This window comes from Callorhinus ursinus, unplaced genomic scaffold (assembly GCF_003265705.2).
Source record: "Callorhinus ursinus isolate GAN/ISIS: 27379988/994484 unplaced genomic scaffold, GSC_fseal_2.0 scaffold9, whole genome shotgun sequence".
Lineage (NCBI taxonomy): Eukaryota > Metazoa > Chordata > Mammalia > Carnivora > Otariidae > Callorhinus > Callorhinus ursinus.
In genome coordinates, this window is record NW_027397071.1 from 5,202,262 (window position 1) to 5,219,295 (window position 17,034).

Below are 17,034 nucleotides of genomic sequence, written 5' to 3' on the forward strand. Positions count from 1 at the left end.
ACTACTGCCACCCCCACTACTACCGCCACCCCCACTACTACTACCACCACCACCACCACTACTGCCACCACTACTACTGCCACCCCCACTACTACCACCATCACCACCACTACTACCACCACCACTACTAGGACTACTACTACTCAGAGTAAGAATGAGTATTTACTAAGTACTTAGTATGTTCAAATACTATGTGAAATCCTTCATGTACATTATTTCCTCCCTCCTCACCATCATTCTCTGAGGTGGGTATTTTTATAATTGCAGTTTTATAAGCTGAGACTTTGATGAGTTAAGGAATGTGCCCAAAGTTACACAGCTGGCTGAGCCAGGATTCAAGCCCGAATCTGCCATCTCCAAAGCCAGGGCCCTTAGCCTTGAGCAACATCGTCTTACCTGGGTTTTATTATTATTATTATCATTATTATTATTTAAGTAATCCCTACACCCAATGTGGGGCTCTAACTCAGCCCGGAGATTAAGAGTCACATGCTCTTCCAACTGAGCCAGCCAGGTGCCCCTCTCCCCTGGCTTTTAAATGCCTTCCCAAATCCTCCTTCATTATTCTGTTCAACTTTGATAAAAAGATCGAGCTCCAGGAGCCCAGTACTTTTCAAGTGAGATTAACTGCAAACTGAAATGTTTGTGCCAGTAATTGCTTCCTATAGGTAATAAGGGTCCTGATGGTTTTGAAATCGTGTCTATTTTCCTTAAGTGTCTGAATGTTTCAGAATTATGTGATTTAATTTTTCACAGTAAGACCTATACCCACCGGCGCCTGAAGTTCCTCTCCTCCAAGTTCCAGGTGCATGAGATGCTCAATGAGATGGATGAGTTGAAGGAGCTGAAGAACAACCCCCACCGAGATTTTTATAACTGCAGGAAGGTAAGCATTGTCACTGCTCAGAGGTCACTGCTGGGCAAAAACATTAACCCAATTGGTTCTTGAGTGGGACAAGAAAGATACTGTTTCTCAGATTTACTGCGAGATTCCTGCAGGTTCAGTGGACTTCGTGAACATAGATGAATTATTCTAAAAGGTTAAAATGCCATTTCTATTGTTTTCCACAGAAAGGTTTACCACATCCTTTGCCGCACAAAAAGTTATGATGATCGTGAACTATAAAAACAACAAAAACTGCTACTTGAGGATTTGGAAGATCTTTATTCTAGTCCTTTTCCTTCTACTTCCTGACTCTAAGATTTTGGGGGAAGTGATTAAATAGTTCTGAGTTTCAGTTTCCTCATTTGTAAAATTGGGAAATACATCTGCTCAGTCCAGCTCACAAGAGGACTATGAGTATCAAATGCACTAAGGACTATGGAAAGCTAATCAACTTAGAAACACTTCCAAGATGTGTTCTGACCACTTAAGTGATTGCAAGAAGAGGGGATAGATAATATACAAGCAGATATTTGGGACCAAATCCTGGCTCAGCCACCTGTATAACCATGGCTAAATTAATCTATCAAATTTCTAGCTTATAACATAGTAATCATAAAAATACCCAACTCATAAATGCCATCACTGGGCCATGGCTTCATGATTTCCATCCTTCCTCCCTTCGGGGGTGAAAGCTGTGGTAACTACTTCATTTTGGGGGTGGAGAATGGTCCCCAAGAATTTTGTGTTGATCAAATGTAGGTAGTAAATTGGATGTACAGTTATCCAAGAGAAATGGGCATTATTATTACATCCACCTAACCTGTCACATTCTTGCAAGGGTACAAAGAGGTGCTATGGGTTCTTTTCTGCTGGGCCACGTTTACCAGCTGTCAAGTCATACCCCTCTATTTATTCCTTTGTCCTGCCTCAGTGGGGTGTGCAGACACCCTCTAACAGCAGCATGACCAAGGCTGATTGTTGGTTTTCTTTCTCTGAATGTACACACAGGTGGACACCCACATCCATGCAGCTGCTTGCATGAACCAGAAACATCTGCTGCGCTTTATTAAGAAATCTTACCATATTGATGCTGACAGAGTGGTCCATAGCACTAAGGAGAAAAATCTGACCCTAAAGGAACTTTTTGCCAAATTAAAAATGCATCCCTACGACCTGACTGTTGATTCTCTGGATGTTCATGCTGTAGGTTGAAAAAGATTATGTCAGTTTCATGCTCATACTGAGAACCCCACAGGCCTTTCTCCTACAAACTCCCCCCTTCTCAGAGCCCTCTTAACCATGCTGGCTGACCATGCTGGCTGAAAGCACCCACAGATAATTTTGAGGTTCACTCATTGTCACCTGTCCCAGATTCCATTCTTGGAGCCCAACCCCTCCCCCTGTTCCCAGGCCCCTGGTCCTGGTGGCCATTTCCTAGCTCTCTGTGTCCCATATGTCCCATTATACATATGTCCTGTGTATAATGATACACTTGTGCTCCTGTTTCCTAATTTAGGGACGCCAGACCTTCCAGCGTTTTGATAAGTTCAATGACAAATACAATCCTGTAGGAGCAAGTGAACTACGAGACCTCTACCTAAAGACGGACAATTATATTGATGGAGAATATTTTGCCACTATCATCAAGGTGAGGAGGAACCAAGCAGATCTATGGTACCTGGCCTGGTTCTTGAGGAGGGAGAGGATGAGGGGGAGGAAGGGGAGGAAGGAGAGAAGAGAGGAGGAAGCAAGGAGGAAGGGAGGGAAAGGAGGGAGAAGAAGGAAGCAGGAAGTGTGCCATCCCTGGGGCCAAGCACCACAGAAATGAATGTAAGAATTTCTTTGGAAATGTCCACTCAAATGATTTTAAAAGACTTCTATTCCCAGGCTAGAGAAGCTGAGGGTGTGGCTTTGGGACTGACTAAGGACTCTTTTCGGGCTCTGGGAATTGTAAGCCTGGAAAGAGGCGGGATCAGAATCCACTCTCATCCTCATGGCATGAGCGCTAGGACACAGGAATGACATGGTGGACTTGGGAGATGTGTGTTTTCGAAAGTAGGAGGTATAAGAAAAACTGAATGTCTTTTTCAGGTGCTTGGATAGGATAGCTCATCATCCCTTGTCTGACTTTTTCACTCTCTAGACTCCTTTATGTCTTATCCGTCTCTTACTGATTAGATTCCCCTCATCTTTCAATTTTCTTAGATCTTTTTTTAAGATTTTATTTATCTATTAGAGAGAGAGAGAGCACCCACACGAGAGAGAGAGAGAGAGAGAGAGAGCAGGAACAGGGGCAGAGGGAGAGGGAGAAGCAGGCTCCCCACTGAGCAGGGATCCTGACGCAGGCAGGACTCAATCCCAGGACCCTGAGATCATGACCTGAGCCAAAGGCAGACGCTTAACAGACTGAGCCACCCAGGTGCCCCTCAATTTCCTTAGATCTTAACCTGAAATAGTTTCCCTCTGGCTTCCTTTCACACATGCTCTGTTCTTAGTACCTACCTCCACTCCCTAGACCCCACAGGTTTAGACCCCTGAGGGACTTGTGGGAATTCCTGGCTTTGGATTCCTCTCTTGGCTTTGCAGGAGGTAGGTGCAGACCTGGTGGAGGCCAAGTACCAGCACGCCGAGCCCCGCCTGTCAATCTACGGCCGCAGCCCTGATGAGTGGAGCAAACTGGCCAGCTGGTTTGTCCGTAACCGCATCTACTGCCCCAACATGACCTGGATGATCCAGGTCCCCAGGATCTAGTACGTACCTCCCCATCAGAGACCCTAAAGCCTGGCTTCATCCCACCTGTCAGACCTCCTCCACACAAACGAGGAATATGCAGTCACAATAAGCTTTGTTATAGCGGCACTCAGAACCGGGTCCTGGGGGCTGGTTTTGTCCACTCCAGGTTCAGCACTCTTGACCAGAGACAGGAGTTAAGAAGATCATTTCAGTTCAGTTCTCCAACCAGGTTTTTTGTTTTTTGTTTTCTTTATTTTTTATTTATTTATTTTTAAATTTTTATTATTATGTTAATCACCATACATTACATCATTAGCTTTTGATGTAGTGTTCCATGATTCATTGTTTGTGCATAACACCCAGTGCTCCATTTATTTATTTTTAAAGATTTTATTTATTCATTTGAGACACAGATACAGAGAGAGAGAGAGAGAGAGAGAGAGCATGAGCAGGGAGAGAGGCAGAGGGGGAGGGAGAAGCAGGCTCCTTGCTGAGCCAGGAGCCCGGTGTGGGGCTCGATCCCAGGACCCTGGGATCGTGACCTGAGCCGAAGGCAGACACTTAACCATCTGAGCCACCCAGGTGCCCCTGGTTTTGTTTTTTTTAAAACACAGGACTTTATGCAGATCACAAAATAACTCACTGAGAATATTTAAAACTTCGCTAGGATAAGAACTATGTATACTTTATTCTATTTTTTCTTTCTCTTGGTCTTCCTCTCTGTGCCCAGTTCATTCTTTCCCATTCTTATATGTACTGGGATGTAGCTTTCTTGTATCAGAACCTCTAATACCATCTGCCAATTGTCTCATCCACAGGTGCTCAAGTTCTCCATAATCATTGAGTATTTATCAAAGGTATTACTACCTGCTAATTACTCATTGCCCTCAGGGATGCTCAGTATCATTGATCTTTTGTTGAACTTAAGTGTTTATATATTTTCTGGCCACCTGCCCCTGTGTTCTGTGTGCTCCGGCAATGCAGGAGTTTTTTTTTCCTGTCTCTTTAGCCAAAAAAGTAGCTTTTTTGACTGGGGTAGAACTTCCTGTATTATATCCTTAGAGCAGAGAGACAGTAGCTGTGGTAGTTAGGAGCATGGACTCTGGACCTAGACTGGCAATACTTGAATCCTGGTTCTATTACTTATTAGCTGTGTGACGTTGGACAAGTTTCATGAGCTCTCTGCTTTTGTTTCCTCATCTTTAAAATGGGAGCACCTGACTGGCTCAATCAGTAAAGCATGTGCCTCTTGATCTCTGGATGGTAAGTTCAAGTCCCACTTTGGGCATAGAGCTTGCTTAAAAAGATTTTTTTTTAGATAGGGTCATAATGGTACCTAACATATTGAGCTGTTATGAGGATTAAATTCACTAATATTTCTAGCCACTTAAAAGAGTGAATGGCATATACCGAGTGCTATATTAGAGTTCGTTAGATTGTCTCTGGCTACAGCATATCAGAAGAGTTTTTTTTTTTTTTTTAAGATTTTATTTACTCATTTGTCAGAGGGAGAGAGAGAAAGTGGCAGGCAGAGGGAGAAGCGGGTTCCCGGATAAGCAGGGAGCCCGATGAGGGGCTCGATCCCAGGACCCTGGGATCATGACCTAAGCTGAAGACAGACGCTTAACCGACTGACCACCTAGGCATCCCCAGAAGTGTTCTTAATGACTATTCCATGCTCACCATCTTATACCCACAAATAAATCACTGAATCTTTTGTGACATAGTTCCTATACTCTTCATCTTCTATTTGCACTTAGCTGTGAAGGTTAATATTTTTGCCACAGAGCGTTTGTAGAAGAGATGGGGACAACGGGTTCAGCAAGAAATTTGTATTCTAGGCCCATTCTAAACTGAATCCCTCTTTATGGTAACCAAAAAGAATGTACTTAGAATGGACACAATCTTTTCCTGAACAAGGCATTTGGCCCTCTGATTCTCTCATACAGGGGCTATCAATCCTAAAAATATTTTCCTCCTGAATTCTCTTTATTCTTGCCTCTAGTGATGTGTTTCGATCCAAGAATTTCCTTCCACACTTCGGAAAGATGCTGGAGAATGTTTTCATGCCAGTGTTTGAGGCCACCATCAACCCCCAGGCTCACCCAGACCTCAGTGTCTTCCTCAAGCATGTAAGCATGACCCGTTAGGCCTTCCTGTCGCTATGCATGAACCAGGACTCCCACATAGCTGTAATTCATTTTTGTTGCTTCTCTCTGACGTTTGGTCCTTGCCTTTGGGAGCTGAAAGTTTGTCTGAGGATCGGGATCCTACAGTTAGACTGACCCCATTGCATGGCTCCCTGTTCCGGACAGATTACTGGCTTCGACAGTGTGGATGATGAGTCCAAACACAGTGGACACATGTTCTCCTCCAAGAGCCCCAAGCCCGAGGAGTGGACAATGGAAAAGAATCCATCTTACACCTACTATGCCTACTACATGTATGCAAACATTGCGGTGCTCAACAGCCTGAGAAAGTAAGTAGACGAGTATTGGAGCTAGAAGGAGAGGATTCTTTTTTTTTTTTTTTTTTTTTTGAGATTTTACTTATTTATCTGAGAGAGAGTACGAGAGCAGAGTAAGGGGCAGAGGGAGAAGCAAACTCCCCAACAAGCGGGGAACCCGATTGTGGGGCTCCATCCCAGGACCTGGGATCATGACCTGAGCCAAAGGCAGATGCTTAACTGAGCCACCCAGGCGCCACAGGAGAAGGAGAAGATTCTATTTGACACAACTCTGCTCAGACATGGGCGCCCTGGGTGGTCATCCCACTGCACTGCTGGGATGCTTCTGACTGGCCCCAATCAGACCCTTCTTTCCCTTGTCTTTTTGTTTGGTTTCTTTCTTTATTTAGTAGCAGGAATGGACATTTTGGAGCCTTCCGTAACTTTCACAGTTCCTGAAATTCCACAGTTTAGGAATTGATACTAATCACTGTGCAATGTATTATAAAACTCCACGTTACCCTTCTTGATATACATGGGTAAGGAATAGAGGAATATTATGACAGGGTTTTCTGGAAACATTTCCCCCTCAAAAGCGTGAGCAGAAGAAATGAGAATATGGTGATATTGGTAAATTTCCTGTTGAAACTGAAGGTAATCAGATCTTGACTTTTCCTCCATACCCTCATATCCTTTGCTGCCTCTTTTTTTCAGAAGTCTGGGTTCAGGGAGAATTAAGATTATGATTTGGAATTGCCAGTCTTACTGAATCCTTTAGATGCCTCCACTCCCTTACAGAGTGTTAATTTTTTTTTCTACCTGATTTTCTTGCAAATCACTCCATGCCCAGAATTGCTGCCAGGTCCTAGTCAGCCACCTGTGATTATACAGCAATTCCCTTTCCCTAGGGAACAAGGCATGAATACGTTCCTGTTCCGACCTCACTGTGGGGAAGCTGGGGCTCTCACCCACCTCATGACCGCGTTCATGACAGCAGATAATATCTCTCACGGCCTGAATTTAAAAAAGGTAAGTTGGAGGTTCTCTTTCGAATACTTTTTATATTGGAACTAGAGGAGTAATTTTTTTTCCTTACCATTTTGTCACAAGTCATTATCAACACTGGCATCAAATGAAAGCAGAGCAAAAAAGATTTTTGAGGTTATGATGTGCAGTTCATTTTACAGAGGCCAGAGAAGTCAAAGGAGCCGCTCAAGATTACCTAGCCAGTTAGTGGCAGGGATGAATGAATGCAGGTCTTCAGGCTTCCATCTTAGAATTCTGACAAGGGATAATTCAGAGGCGCTTGGCTTACCTTAAACTGGTTTTCACCAGATTTCTTGTTATAGCATGTTTTCAAACGCCTCTTGTGAGAGTCAGAACTTTCTCGTAGAGAGAAAAAAAAAACCCAACTGTTTCAGGGTGAAGTCTCTTCTCTGAGACAGACCATCTAACTTAGGCAATTAAAACTCAAACATTTGGTTTGACTCAATGCTTCTGAAAATTGATGATTCCAAATAAATTTATTCTAAATAGTATTTACATTTAAACACTATTATTCTTCTTTACTAAGGGATTTAAAGAACACATGATCATCTTGTTGAAAGCTAAAACTTGAAGTAGATCATGGGATTTTAACATTTCTAGTTTGTAGCCCTTTTTCAACACCCTTAAATATTGTTTTTCACTTTTTCTTTTCAGAGTCCTGTGTTACAGTACTTGTTTTTCTTAGCCCAGATTCCCATCGCTATGTCACCATTAAGTAACAACAGCTTATTTCTAGAATATGCCAAAAATCCTTTTTTAGATTTCCTCCAAAAGGGACTAATGATCTCACTGTCGACAGATGACCCAATGCAATTCCACTTCACCAAGGTATGTATATGGAATCTTGAGTGATACAAGCATATTTGGCGGGACTGTTGTTGCCCATCCAGAATTTTATTTATTTATTTATTTATTTATTTATTTGAGAGAGACTGAGCCAGCGAGAGAGAGAGAACATGAGCAGGGAGAAGAGCAGAGGGAGAGGGAGTAGCTGAGGAAGAGGGAGAAGCAGACTTCCCGCTGAGCAGGGAGCCCCCCATCGGGCTCCATCCTGGGACTCTGGGATCCTGAGCTGAGCCAAAGGCAGACACTTAACCAACTGAGCCACCCAGGTGCCCCTGTTGCCCAACTAGAATTTTAAAGTCAAATCGAGGGATTTCACTGTACTTTTTCTGCTGGGTGCATGTTATTATTTTTTTAATACACTCTTTTTTTTTTCTTCTTTCTTTTTTGCCTCATTTAAATAAATAATTCAAGGAGCCCCTAATGGAAGAATATGCAATTGCTGCACAAGTGTTCAAGCTGAGTACCTGTGATATGTGTGAAGTGGCAAGAAACAGTGTTCTGCAGTGTGGAATTTCTCATGAGGTAGACCTGTGCTTGACAGCTTGTGCTTCTGCATATAGGATCTGGTAACAGTACTGAAAAGATCGTTGGGGAAACACATGTAGAAAAATTTTCCCACAAATCATATGCCGTTACTGTGGACAGGGACTAGAAAGAAGCCTTCTTCCTCTCTGGCTATGCCGTTGGCAAGGCAAATAATACACACTTGACTTCTCAGCAGACCGTGAACATTGAGGCACTGGATGAGTGCTTTTAACGGTTTATTTTTTCCTCTTGTCAGTAAGATAAGGAAGGAATATTTGTGGAAGATGTAATTATAGTTTATATCAGGATAAAAAGACAACAATCATTCTGCTTCCTTTTCTCTTACAGGAGAAAGCAAGCTTTCTGGGCAACAATTACCTTGAAGATGGCCCTATTGGAAATGATATCCGGAAGACAAATGTTGCCCAAATCCGCATGGCCTATCGCTATGAAACCTGGTGTTATGAACTTAATTTAATTGCTGAAGGCCTTAAATCAGGAGACTAAATTAAATAAACCAAATAATAATATGGGTGAGATTTTCACTGGAGAATATGAATAATAATAGTTACCAGTTATTGAATCTCTACTATAAGCCAAAGATTATACTAGATATTATTCCACTGACATTATTTCACTTAATCATTTTCACTTTATGAAGTAGATAATATTACCTTCATTTGGGGGAAGATGAGTAAACTGAAGTTAGTGAAGTTAATAACCTGCACAAGGACACATCTGTTGAGTGGTAGCAATGGGGACAAAGGCTTGTCTGACTCCAGAGTCTCCGTGACTTTCAGGCAAAACATCTGCTCACATTTGCTCATATTTTTGCCCCACCTTAAAAACTATTAATAACTAATAATAACTTGAGGCGGGGCAAAAATTTGAGCAAATGACTTGTGATTGGGAGAATGTAGGCTTTTGGTTTATAGAATGAAATTTGCTTGAGGCACTTGGACCACTGGAACATCCTTTTGACAGGATACAACAGAAGACTGGCGTTCTTAGACAAAAACAGGTGTTGCCCAATATAGAAAAATCCATAGTTATGAGCTATTACACTTAGGGAGAATTTATCTTGCGAAAGGATTCTTAGTTGTAAGGACATACTTGGCAATAAAGTTACAGTCAGGTGTCCTTGTACATTTTAAATAACTTACTTACCAAAATAAGATACACATGTAACTTTTTAGAAACCTGCCTGTTACTCAAGGCCTGCCAGGTAGAATTCCAATTAGCTAGACCATACTTCTACACACACAACTGTGTTGCCATCTAGTGGCTGGGCTGATAGTTCATTTAATTTATTAAACAATTACTGATAAAACAGCCCAAGTATCGTGTTCTATTTAGACAGCAAAGGTATAAAGAATAAGATTTCATTCCTACTCTCAAGTTGTTCACAGTGTGAAATACTAAGATGGGTGCATACAAATGTGAAAAAGAACATTTTGTGAAACATCTCAGAAAGTAATGACTTTTCAAATGGAAAAAATAAATTAAAGGCAAATTCCTGCATGTTTCCACATTCTATACAGGTAGCCGTAAGCATGGGTGTGATCCTGACAGCATGTTTATACTAGCCCCAGTGTAAGAATCCTCTCCCTGGTTTCTGAAGTTGAACTTCTGTTTGCTGAGTATTTCTAAGTCCCTTGGAGAACCTGATTTTATTTTACCTCGTCCTTCATGTCATCAAAATAATACAGACTGCTAAATTAAACTTTCTATTCTCAGACTTAAAAAGCATTAACTACCATTAGTTATATCTCCATCTTACCCATGAGAGGGCAGTAGAATACATACATGTTAATTCCTTTATTACAGCCATAGAACCCATGCCAGATTTGGTTTCATATTTGGTACTTGGAATTCAATCGGCCTCATTTTGCCAAATAATCTTCCTGAATGCAAAGTTTGGACTTCGACATCAATTTGCATTTTGAAATAAGTTTTAAAATCATACTATTCTAGCTTAAAATTTCATCTTAGACAACTATTTGGGAAATTTTCTAAATATAGAAAGATTTGGGGGAGGGTGAAGGGGGTAACCCATGAAGATCACTGTTCAAAATTTAGGCAAACAATATTGACATTTATTTCCTCATTAAGACACGATTTTTAAAATGTCTTGTCATTACTTTTTTTTTCCACCATTGAAGGTAATTCCTGTTTGATTGTCCATAGCTCATGGTTTCACAACGGTGTGGGATATGCAGCTTTTACTGCTTTGGCTAAATTGGCTTGTGACAGTCATCTGTGATGTGTAACCAAACACCTCTCTCTCTGGCAGTCTTCTATTTTGGTACCTCTCTGTGAACAGATGTGGGAAGATTTTGGTCATCAGATCCAAGAGGCTCTGGTGGGGTGGGGTAGGGTGGGGTGGGGTGGAATGGGGCGGGACGAGGTGGGGTGGGGTGGTTAGCCAGTGCCTGGGAAACAGGCTCAACTCATCCCGACTCGCAGCCTTAGTGAAACTGGGCTGCCGCTCGCAGTAGGCACAGCGCCATGCCCATACCCGAGTACGAGCGTGTTGCAGGCGTAGTGCTCAGGCATGTGTGTCACAACAGGGCGTGGGGGCCAACCTCAGGCACTGGGAGTATCAAAGGCACCCTGCTCTGGGACTTCAAACCTCAGGCTTTCGGAGCGTTATTTGCATCTGTCTACGTTTCAAGTTGGCACTGGACTGCAATTGCAGTGGCAAGAGATAATTTTATGGTTTCCTTGAGTGAGGTGCCATTTGGATTCCTTGACTAAACTAGGTGGCTGTGAAGAGTCAACCTTCATATAAAGTTCAGGTCCATCGCCGTAGGGCCAGTAGGACCGCAGGCACGGCGGCTGCAATGGAGCTTTGGCTAGAGGCCTTGGCCGGCGTCCGGGCGACCAAGGTCCCAGACAAGGTTCTCGCCCAGAGGCTGACTCGAACCGGGGCGGTTCCCCTCTCGACGGTTTTCGGGCGGTACCAGGGGCGGGCCATAGCGTGAGGAGTGGGAAGAGGAGCCAATAAGAACCGGGCATTGCCGGGCGGGGGTGGGGCCGCGGCCGGGCGGGGCGGGGCCTTTGCGGGGCCTGCGGGGGCGGGACGGAGCCAACGCCGAGTAGGAGCGCGGAGTCCTGGCGCCTCCGCGGAGAGGCGGAGAGCTTCGCAGCCCGGCCGCGGAGGCGGCGTGGAAACCGAGGGCAGGTAGGCGCGGGGCGATCTGGGGCGGGCTCTGAGGCGGGGGCCTCAGTCGCTCGCGGCGGTGGATGTCGCACGCTGGGCGTCGGGAGCCGGGCTGGCAGTGCGAGAGCGGGCCGGCGGAGGTGTCGATCCCGGCCCCGAGGGACGCGCGAGTGTCGGACCCCGAGCCCCGCGACGACGGGCCTTGGGAGCCCCGCTCGTGGGCCGCGGCGGCTGTGGCGGAGCCCGGCGGGCCATGTCCCCGCCGCTCACCTCGGGGACCGGGGGCGTTCGGCGCTCGGCAGTCCCAGGGCAGGGAGAGGGAGCGCCCCGTCCCGATGGAAACGCGGGGCTGTCGCCCGCCGGGGTCGGCCGGAGAGCTTGAACGCCGACAGGCTCAGACGATGGACTTTTTTTTTTTTTTCCCCAGACGATGGACTTTTATTCTTGCTTTTTGTGTGTTTTGATTCTTAACAGAATCTGACAAGCGCAGCACTGAAAGTCGTCCAGTAGGATTCTGATGTTAAAATCGGACAGTGGAACATCCAAGAACTTTTGAGTAACTAGTAGAGCAGATGATGATTAAATGATGAGTCAAGGGCTGGAGTTTCGGCCAGGACCCACAGAACAGATGTGATACCTCAAATCGACTTTTCTGGGCCTCTGTTTCCTTAGCTGTAAATCTGGGATGTTCGCGCCTAGGGGTATTCTGAGGGTCAGAGGAGATGAGTGAGAGTAGTCTGTAAATGTTAGGTATTGTAATTTGTGCACCGGCTGCAAACTTATTCTGTAAAGCATCTGCTAAATGCCAGGCACATAGTAGGCACTCTGTAAGCCTTTACCCTGAAGCTAGTGATTGACCTCCAGTGTTTTAGATCAAGTCCTAAATCTCTGTTTACTGAGTAAATAAATTGTTTAAGCTCTCTTTTTTTCCGCCCCCACAATATCACCATTGTTTGAAATATGGTCCATTTTTAACTGATCAATGAATTTTTCTAGAATAGCACACATTATCTACACATTCTTTATCATGAAGTTCGGTACCAATCAAATAATCTACTTCTTTGCTTTAAGTAAATAGTTATAGTTTTAAGTTACCTGGGTGTATTGCTTCAGATCAAGACTTTCATCTGCTTTTGTAAGATTTTAGTCCTTCAAAACAAAATTAATATGTAGCTGTATTTTTTTGTACAGCCTTTATTATAGACATCTGCATTCTTTTCTATGAGTATGTGAATGTATGAGGGGTCTTAGGGGGAGAATCGAAATAAAAAAGGGAATAGCAGTTTGTAACCAGCAGACTTTCACCGGGGATACTTGTAGGCGTGTTCTGAAGTAATTTCCCAGGCAGAAACCAGGAAATGTAGTAATTGTGTCTCTTGGCCTTTCATTAGGGTTTTTTTTTTTTAATGTTGACTGTGGCAATAGATTTTTTAAAATGCAGATATAAAGGAAGAATGTTAGTTTTTTTGATGTGACAAGAGTTTTATAAACATGGAAATTGTATTTTAAATGATCTGTCTTGTATTATAGACAAGAATTTTAGACCACTGGATACTAAGAGCAAATCAAATGGAGTAGAGGGAAAGTTCCTAGTGAATATACTTTCTGTGTTGCTTTAAAAGCTTTAACGTTTCAGCAGTTCAGTGGAAGATGGGTGTTTTGAAACTACTTAAAACATCGTTTTAAATATGTACTCCATATATAAATTTTGCTGTAATTTATAATTTGTTCATCTTGGAGGTCTGAAGCCTTATAGTCACAGTATTTATTGAGCACCTATTATATTACAAGGCACAGTTTTAGTACTTCCATTGTATTCATGTATGAGCAGAACACAATTCCTTCCTTCTGGGAGGTTAACTCTACCAAGTGGGCTAAAATAAGTAGCAAGAAAGCTGTTTTTAAAACCGATGATAACATCAGTGTCAGCATTTATTGAGACCTATTCTGAGCCAGACAGTGTTCTAAATTCTTTACATGCATTAGCTTATTTAATCCTTACAACAGCATCATGAGGGGGTATCGTTGTTTCAGTGTCCTCATTGAGAGACATAGAGGTTGAATAACCCCCTATCAAACAGCCTAGGCAGCAAAGCTAACATTCAGACCAGACAGACTCCAAAAATCCTAATCCTAACTTGTGCATTGTAGTGAGTTTCAAATTCTGTGAGGGAAATACCAGTAAAATCCAATGTATGTTTAAAAGAGAGTTCTGTAAAGAACTTCTTCAAAAAAAAAAAAAAGGAAAGAAAGAGACATGGAGAGAAAGACACTGGTATTGCAAGATGTGGATGGAGGTTTGCCCAAGCTACAATTTAATTATACTTTGTATATAAGAGCATTTTCTCCCCCTGGTGAATGACAGGATTCTTTTTGTTTCTAAACTCACAGTCACTCAGTTACAATTATGGCATTATCTTAATAATAGAAGAGGTGATTATTTTTCAATAAGAAGTTTAAAATGTCTGTTCTCAGACCATAAGTTAAATGTTAGAGTCAAGAAAAGGAAATGCTTCCCTGCCTTCAAGAAACTTATAACCAGCTATGTAAATAAATCCCTACAATTTCAGTGTGATAAGAGTTATAACAGAGATAGAGATAGAATTTAGTGGGAACAATGATGAGGGAAAATAATTCTACATATGATAAGGAGGAAGATTAGAGAGAAGGTACCATATTTGAATTTGTCTTTGAAGGATGAACAGGAGTTAACTGAGTTGGGGAAGGGAACAGAAGATGTGGATGAAAACAGGAATATTATGTGAAAGTATATGGTATTTGTGAGGAATATGTTGTAGTTTATTGACGAAAGATCAGAGTTTGGGGCACCTGGGTGGCTCAGTTGGTAAAGCGTCTGCCTTTGGCTCAGGTCATGATCCCAGGGTCCTGGGATCCAGTCCCGTGTTGGGCTCCCTGCTCAGAGGGGAGTCGGCTTCTCCCTCTCCCTCTGCCCCTCCTCCTCGCTCGTGAGGGCACTCTCTCTCTCTCAGATAAATAAATAAATAAACAAATTTATAAAAATCTTAAAGTCTATTTAGAAAAAATAAAGGTCAGAGTATATGGAGATGAGAGGTTGGGCTCAAGGGGATGGTGCTTGGAAATAAACTAGAAAAAGAAAATTGCTGAGCTTGATTGCTCTACAGGTTAGGATCACTGAAATTGCTAGAAATGAGGTAAGCATGGAGTTTCTGTGCCTCTCATTTGGCAGAATTGTTCACTGTAGAATGTGGTGTTAAAGGTAGTTTTAATACTTTGAAATACAGGATGTGTTATAAAACAACATATGGATATAGGTAAGTACAAAGTTATGACTCAGAAAGAGAAAAAGAAGTCGGCTGGGGCCACACATTGAAGAGCTTGTGTATCATGCCAGGAACTTTGGACTCGATTCTAAAGATAATGGAGAGCCAGTGAGGGATTTTAGGTAATGAAGACAGATAAAGCGGTGGTATGGGAAGGAGGCTGTATTGGATGGAGAGGGGCAAAAGGGAGAGAGATAAGTTAGAAAGCTAATGGTATTGAAATAGTCCAGATAAGAGAGGGTAAGGGCCTGGAGTGGGAAAATTGGAATAGACCTGAAGAGGAGAGGACAGGTTGATGAAGATGTAGAATTTGTAGGGCTTAAAACGTGATTGGCTTTGAAGGTGAACAGAAAAGTAAGTGACTTCGTTTCTTAGCTTAGGCAACTGTGGATAGAGGAACTTGTTTTACTTTTTTAATGTGGAAGGAAGAGCATTGTTTCAGTTTTGAACATCTCGAGTTTGAAGTGTCTCTGGACACTTCAGGTAGAGATGTCAGGGGAGCATCCAGAGCCCAGGAGGGAGGCTGAGATTGGGGATTCAAATTTTAGAGTTAGCGAGTAAGTGGTAATTGAAGCCATAAGAGCAGATGAAATTGCTCAGGGAGAGCATATGGAACTAGAAGAGAACAGGGCCAGGGATAAATGGTTTGCTTTGTACGAGTGGAAGGGATTACTGATTGATTGATGCTAATTTTGTCTTATAACTTGTAATTATAAATCAATAAGATGGGTTTTAATTGAAGGTTAAGCAACTTTTACAACCCAGTGACTCCTGTTCTTTTAAAATTTTATTGGGGGGCCGCCTCGCTGGTTCAGTTTGTGGAGCATGCAACTCTTCTTAATCTCAGGGTTATGAGTTCGGGCCCCATGTTGGGTGTAGAGATTACTTAAAAATAAAATATAAAACTAAATTAAAAATAAAATAAAATTTTATTTGGGAGTCACTCATTTATTCCAAAAGCATATTGCCCAAAGTATTATTGGAGTTCCTCTTTGTAAAGAAAAAAGAAAAAAAAGACTTTACAGCATATTCGCAGCCACACAAGAAAGAAGATCTTCTAGTTTTATTACGGAATTATTTTTCCTCCTCTGTACTTTCTTTTTTTCCTTTTTTTTGGGACTCAACAACTCTGAGATCAAGACCTGAGCTGAGATCAAGAGTCCGATGCTTAACTGACTGAGCCACCAGGTGCCCCCCCTTTCTATTTCCATGCATAGATAGCCTGTTTATCTTGAATCAAGGAAATCAATGAAAACATATGACTATACCCTCATGTGATTGGAAGTCTGAGATAGTGCTTTTTTCCAGAAGAGACCTTCGCTTTTGGTAAATATAGATTATTAATACATGTTTGTTGGTTGATTCATCTTGATAACCAGTCTTACTCAACTTTTGGCTCCAGGTGGCTTAGCCACCTCCAGAATTCATACTCATAATCAAAGAATGAAGGTTTGCCACCACTGAGGAGACTCAAAAGAATGTGTTATGGCTTTGAAAGCATTTTCAAAAATGGACTTTCAAGAATATTTTCCCAATTTGTAGTATCATTCAAATAAATGTATGGTCTCTTAAGGCAGGGAGTGACAAACTTTTTCTGTAAAGGCTAGATAGTAAATATTTTAGACTTTGTGGGCCGTACATCTCTGTCAGTACTCAATCCTGCCGAAAAGAGCCAAGGATGATACTTCAATGAAAGAGCATGGGCTGTGTTCCAATTAGAGTTTATTTATGGACACTGAAATTTGAATTTCATATAATTTTCACATGTCACAGAATATTATACTTTTTTGATTGTTTTTTCAACCATTTAAAAATAAAAACCAGTCTGTGCTCAGAGGCTATATAAAAACAGGTGATGGGCCACATTTGGTTGATCCTGTCACAAGGGGCATTTTTTTTTAAGTACTTAGATTTATAAGTTTAGTTTAGGGGCACCTGGGTGGCTCAGTCATTAAGTGTCTGCCTTCGGCTCAGGTCATGATCCTGGGGTCCTGGGATCGAGCCCCACATCAGGCTCCTTGCTCAATGGGAAGCCTGCATCTCCCTCTCCCACTCCCCCTGCTTGTGTTCCCTCTCTCGCTGTGTC

The 17,034-nt window shown here is 42.5% G+C and overlaps 2 protein-coding genes across 4 annotated transcripts in view; both read left to right on the top strand.

Annotated features, from left to right (window-relative positions):
- The window catches only part of AMPD1 (adenosine monophosphate deaminase 1), a 32,110-nt gene extending 23,097 nt beyond the window's left edge, over positions 1-9,013 (top strand). For both annotated transcript variants that reach the window (XM_025872604.2, XM_073895992.1), the window contains 10 exons: positions 757-886; positions 1,895-2,089; positions 2,403-2,534; positions 3,473-3,636; positions 5,625-5,751; positions 5,935-6,098; positions 6,974-7,094; positions 7,767-7,940; positions 8,370-8,480; positions 8,832-9,013. In XM_025872604.2, the coding sequence (XP_025728389.2) occupies positions 757-886; positions 1,895-2,089; positions 2,403-2,534; positions 3,473-3,636; positions 5,625-5,751; positions 5,935-6,098; positions 6,974-7,094; positions 7,767-7,940; positions 8,370-8,480; positions 8,832-8,990 (1,477 nt within the window). In that variant the 3' untranslated portion in view covers positions 8,991-9,013. The remainder of the gene's footprint in view (positions 1-756; positions 887-1,894; positions 2,090-2,402; positions 2,535-3,472; positions 3,637-5,624; positions 5,752-5,934; positions 6,099-6,973; positions 7,095-7,766; positions 7,941-8,369; positions 8,481-8,831) is intronic.
- A 2,532-nt stretch (positions 9,014-11,545) lies between these two features.
- The window catches only part of DENND2C (DENN domain containing 2C), a 78,439-nt gene continuing 72,950 nt past the window's right edge, over positions 11,546-17,034 (top strand). For both annotated transcript variants that reach the window (XM_025872491.2, XM_025872493.2), the window contains exon 1: positions 11,546-11,667. The gene's annotated coding sequence lies outside the window, so the exon portion shown is untranslated. The remainder of the gene's footprint in view (positions 11,668-17,034) is intronic.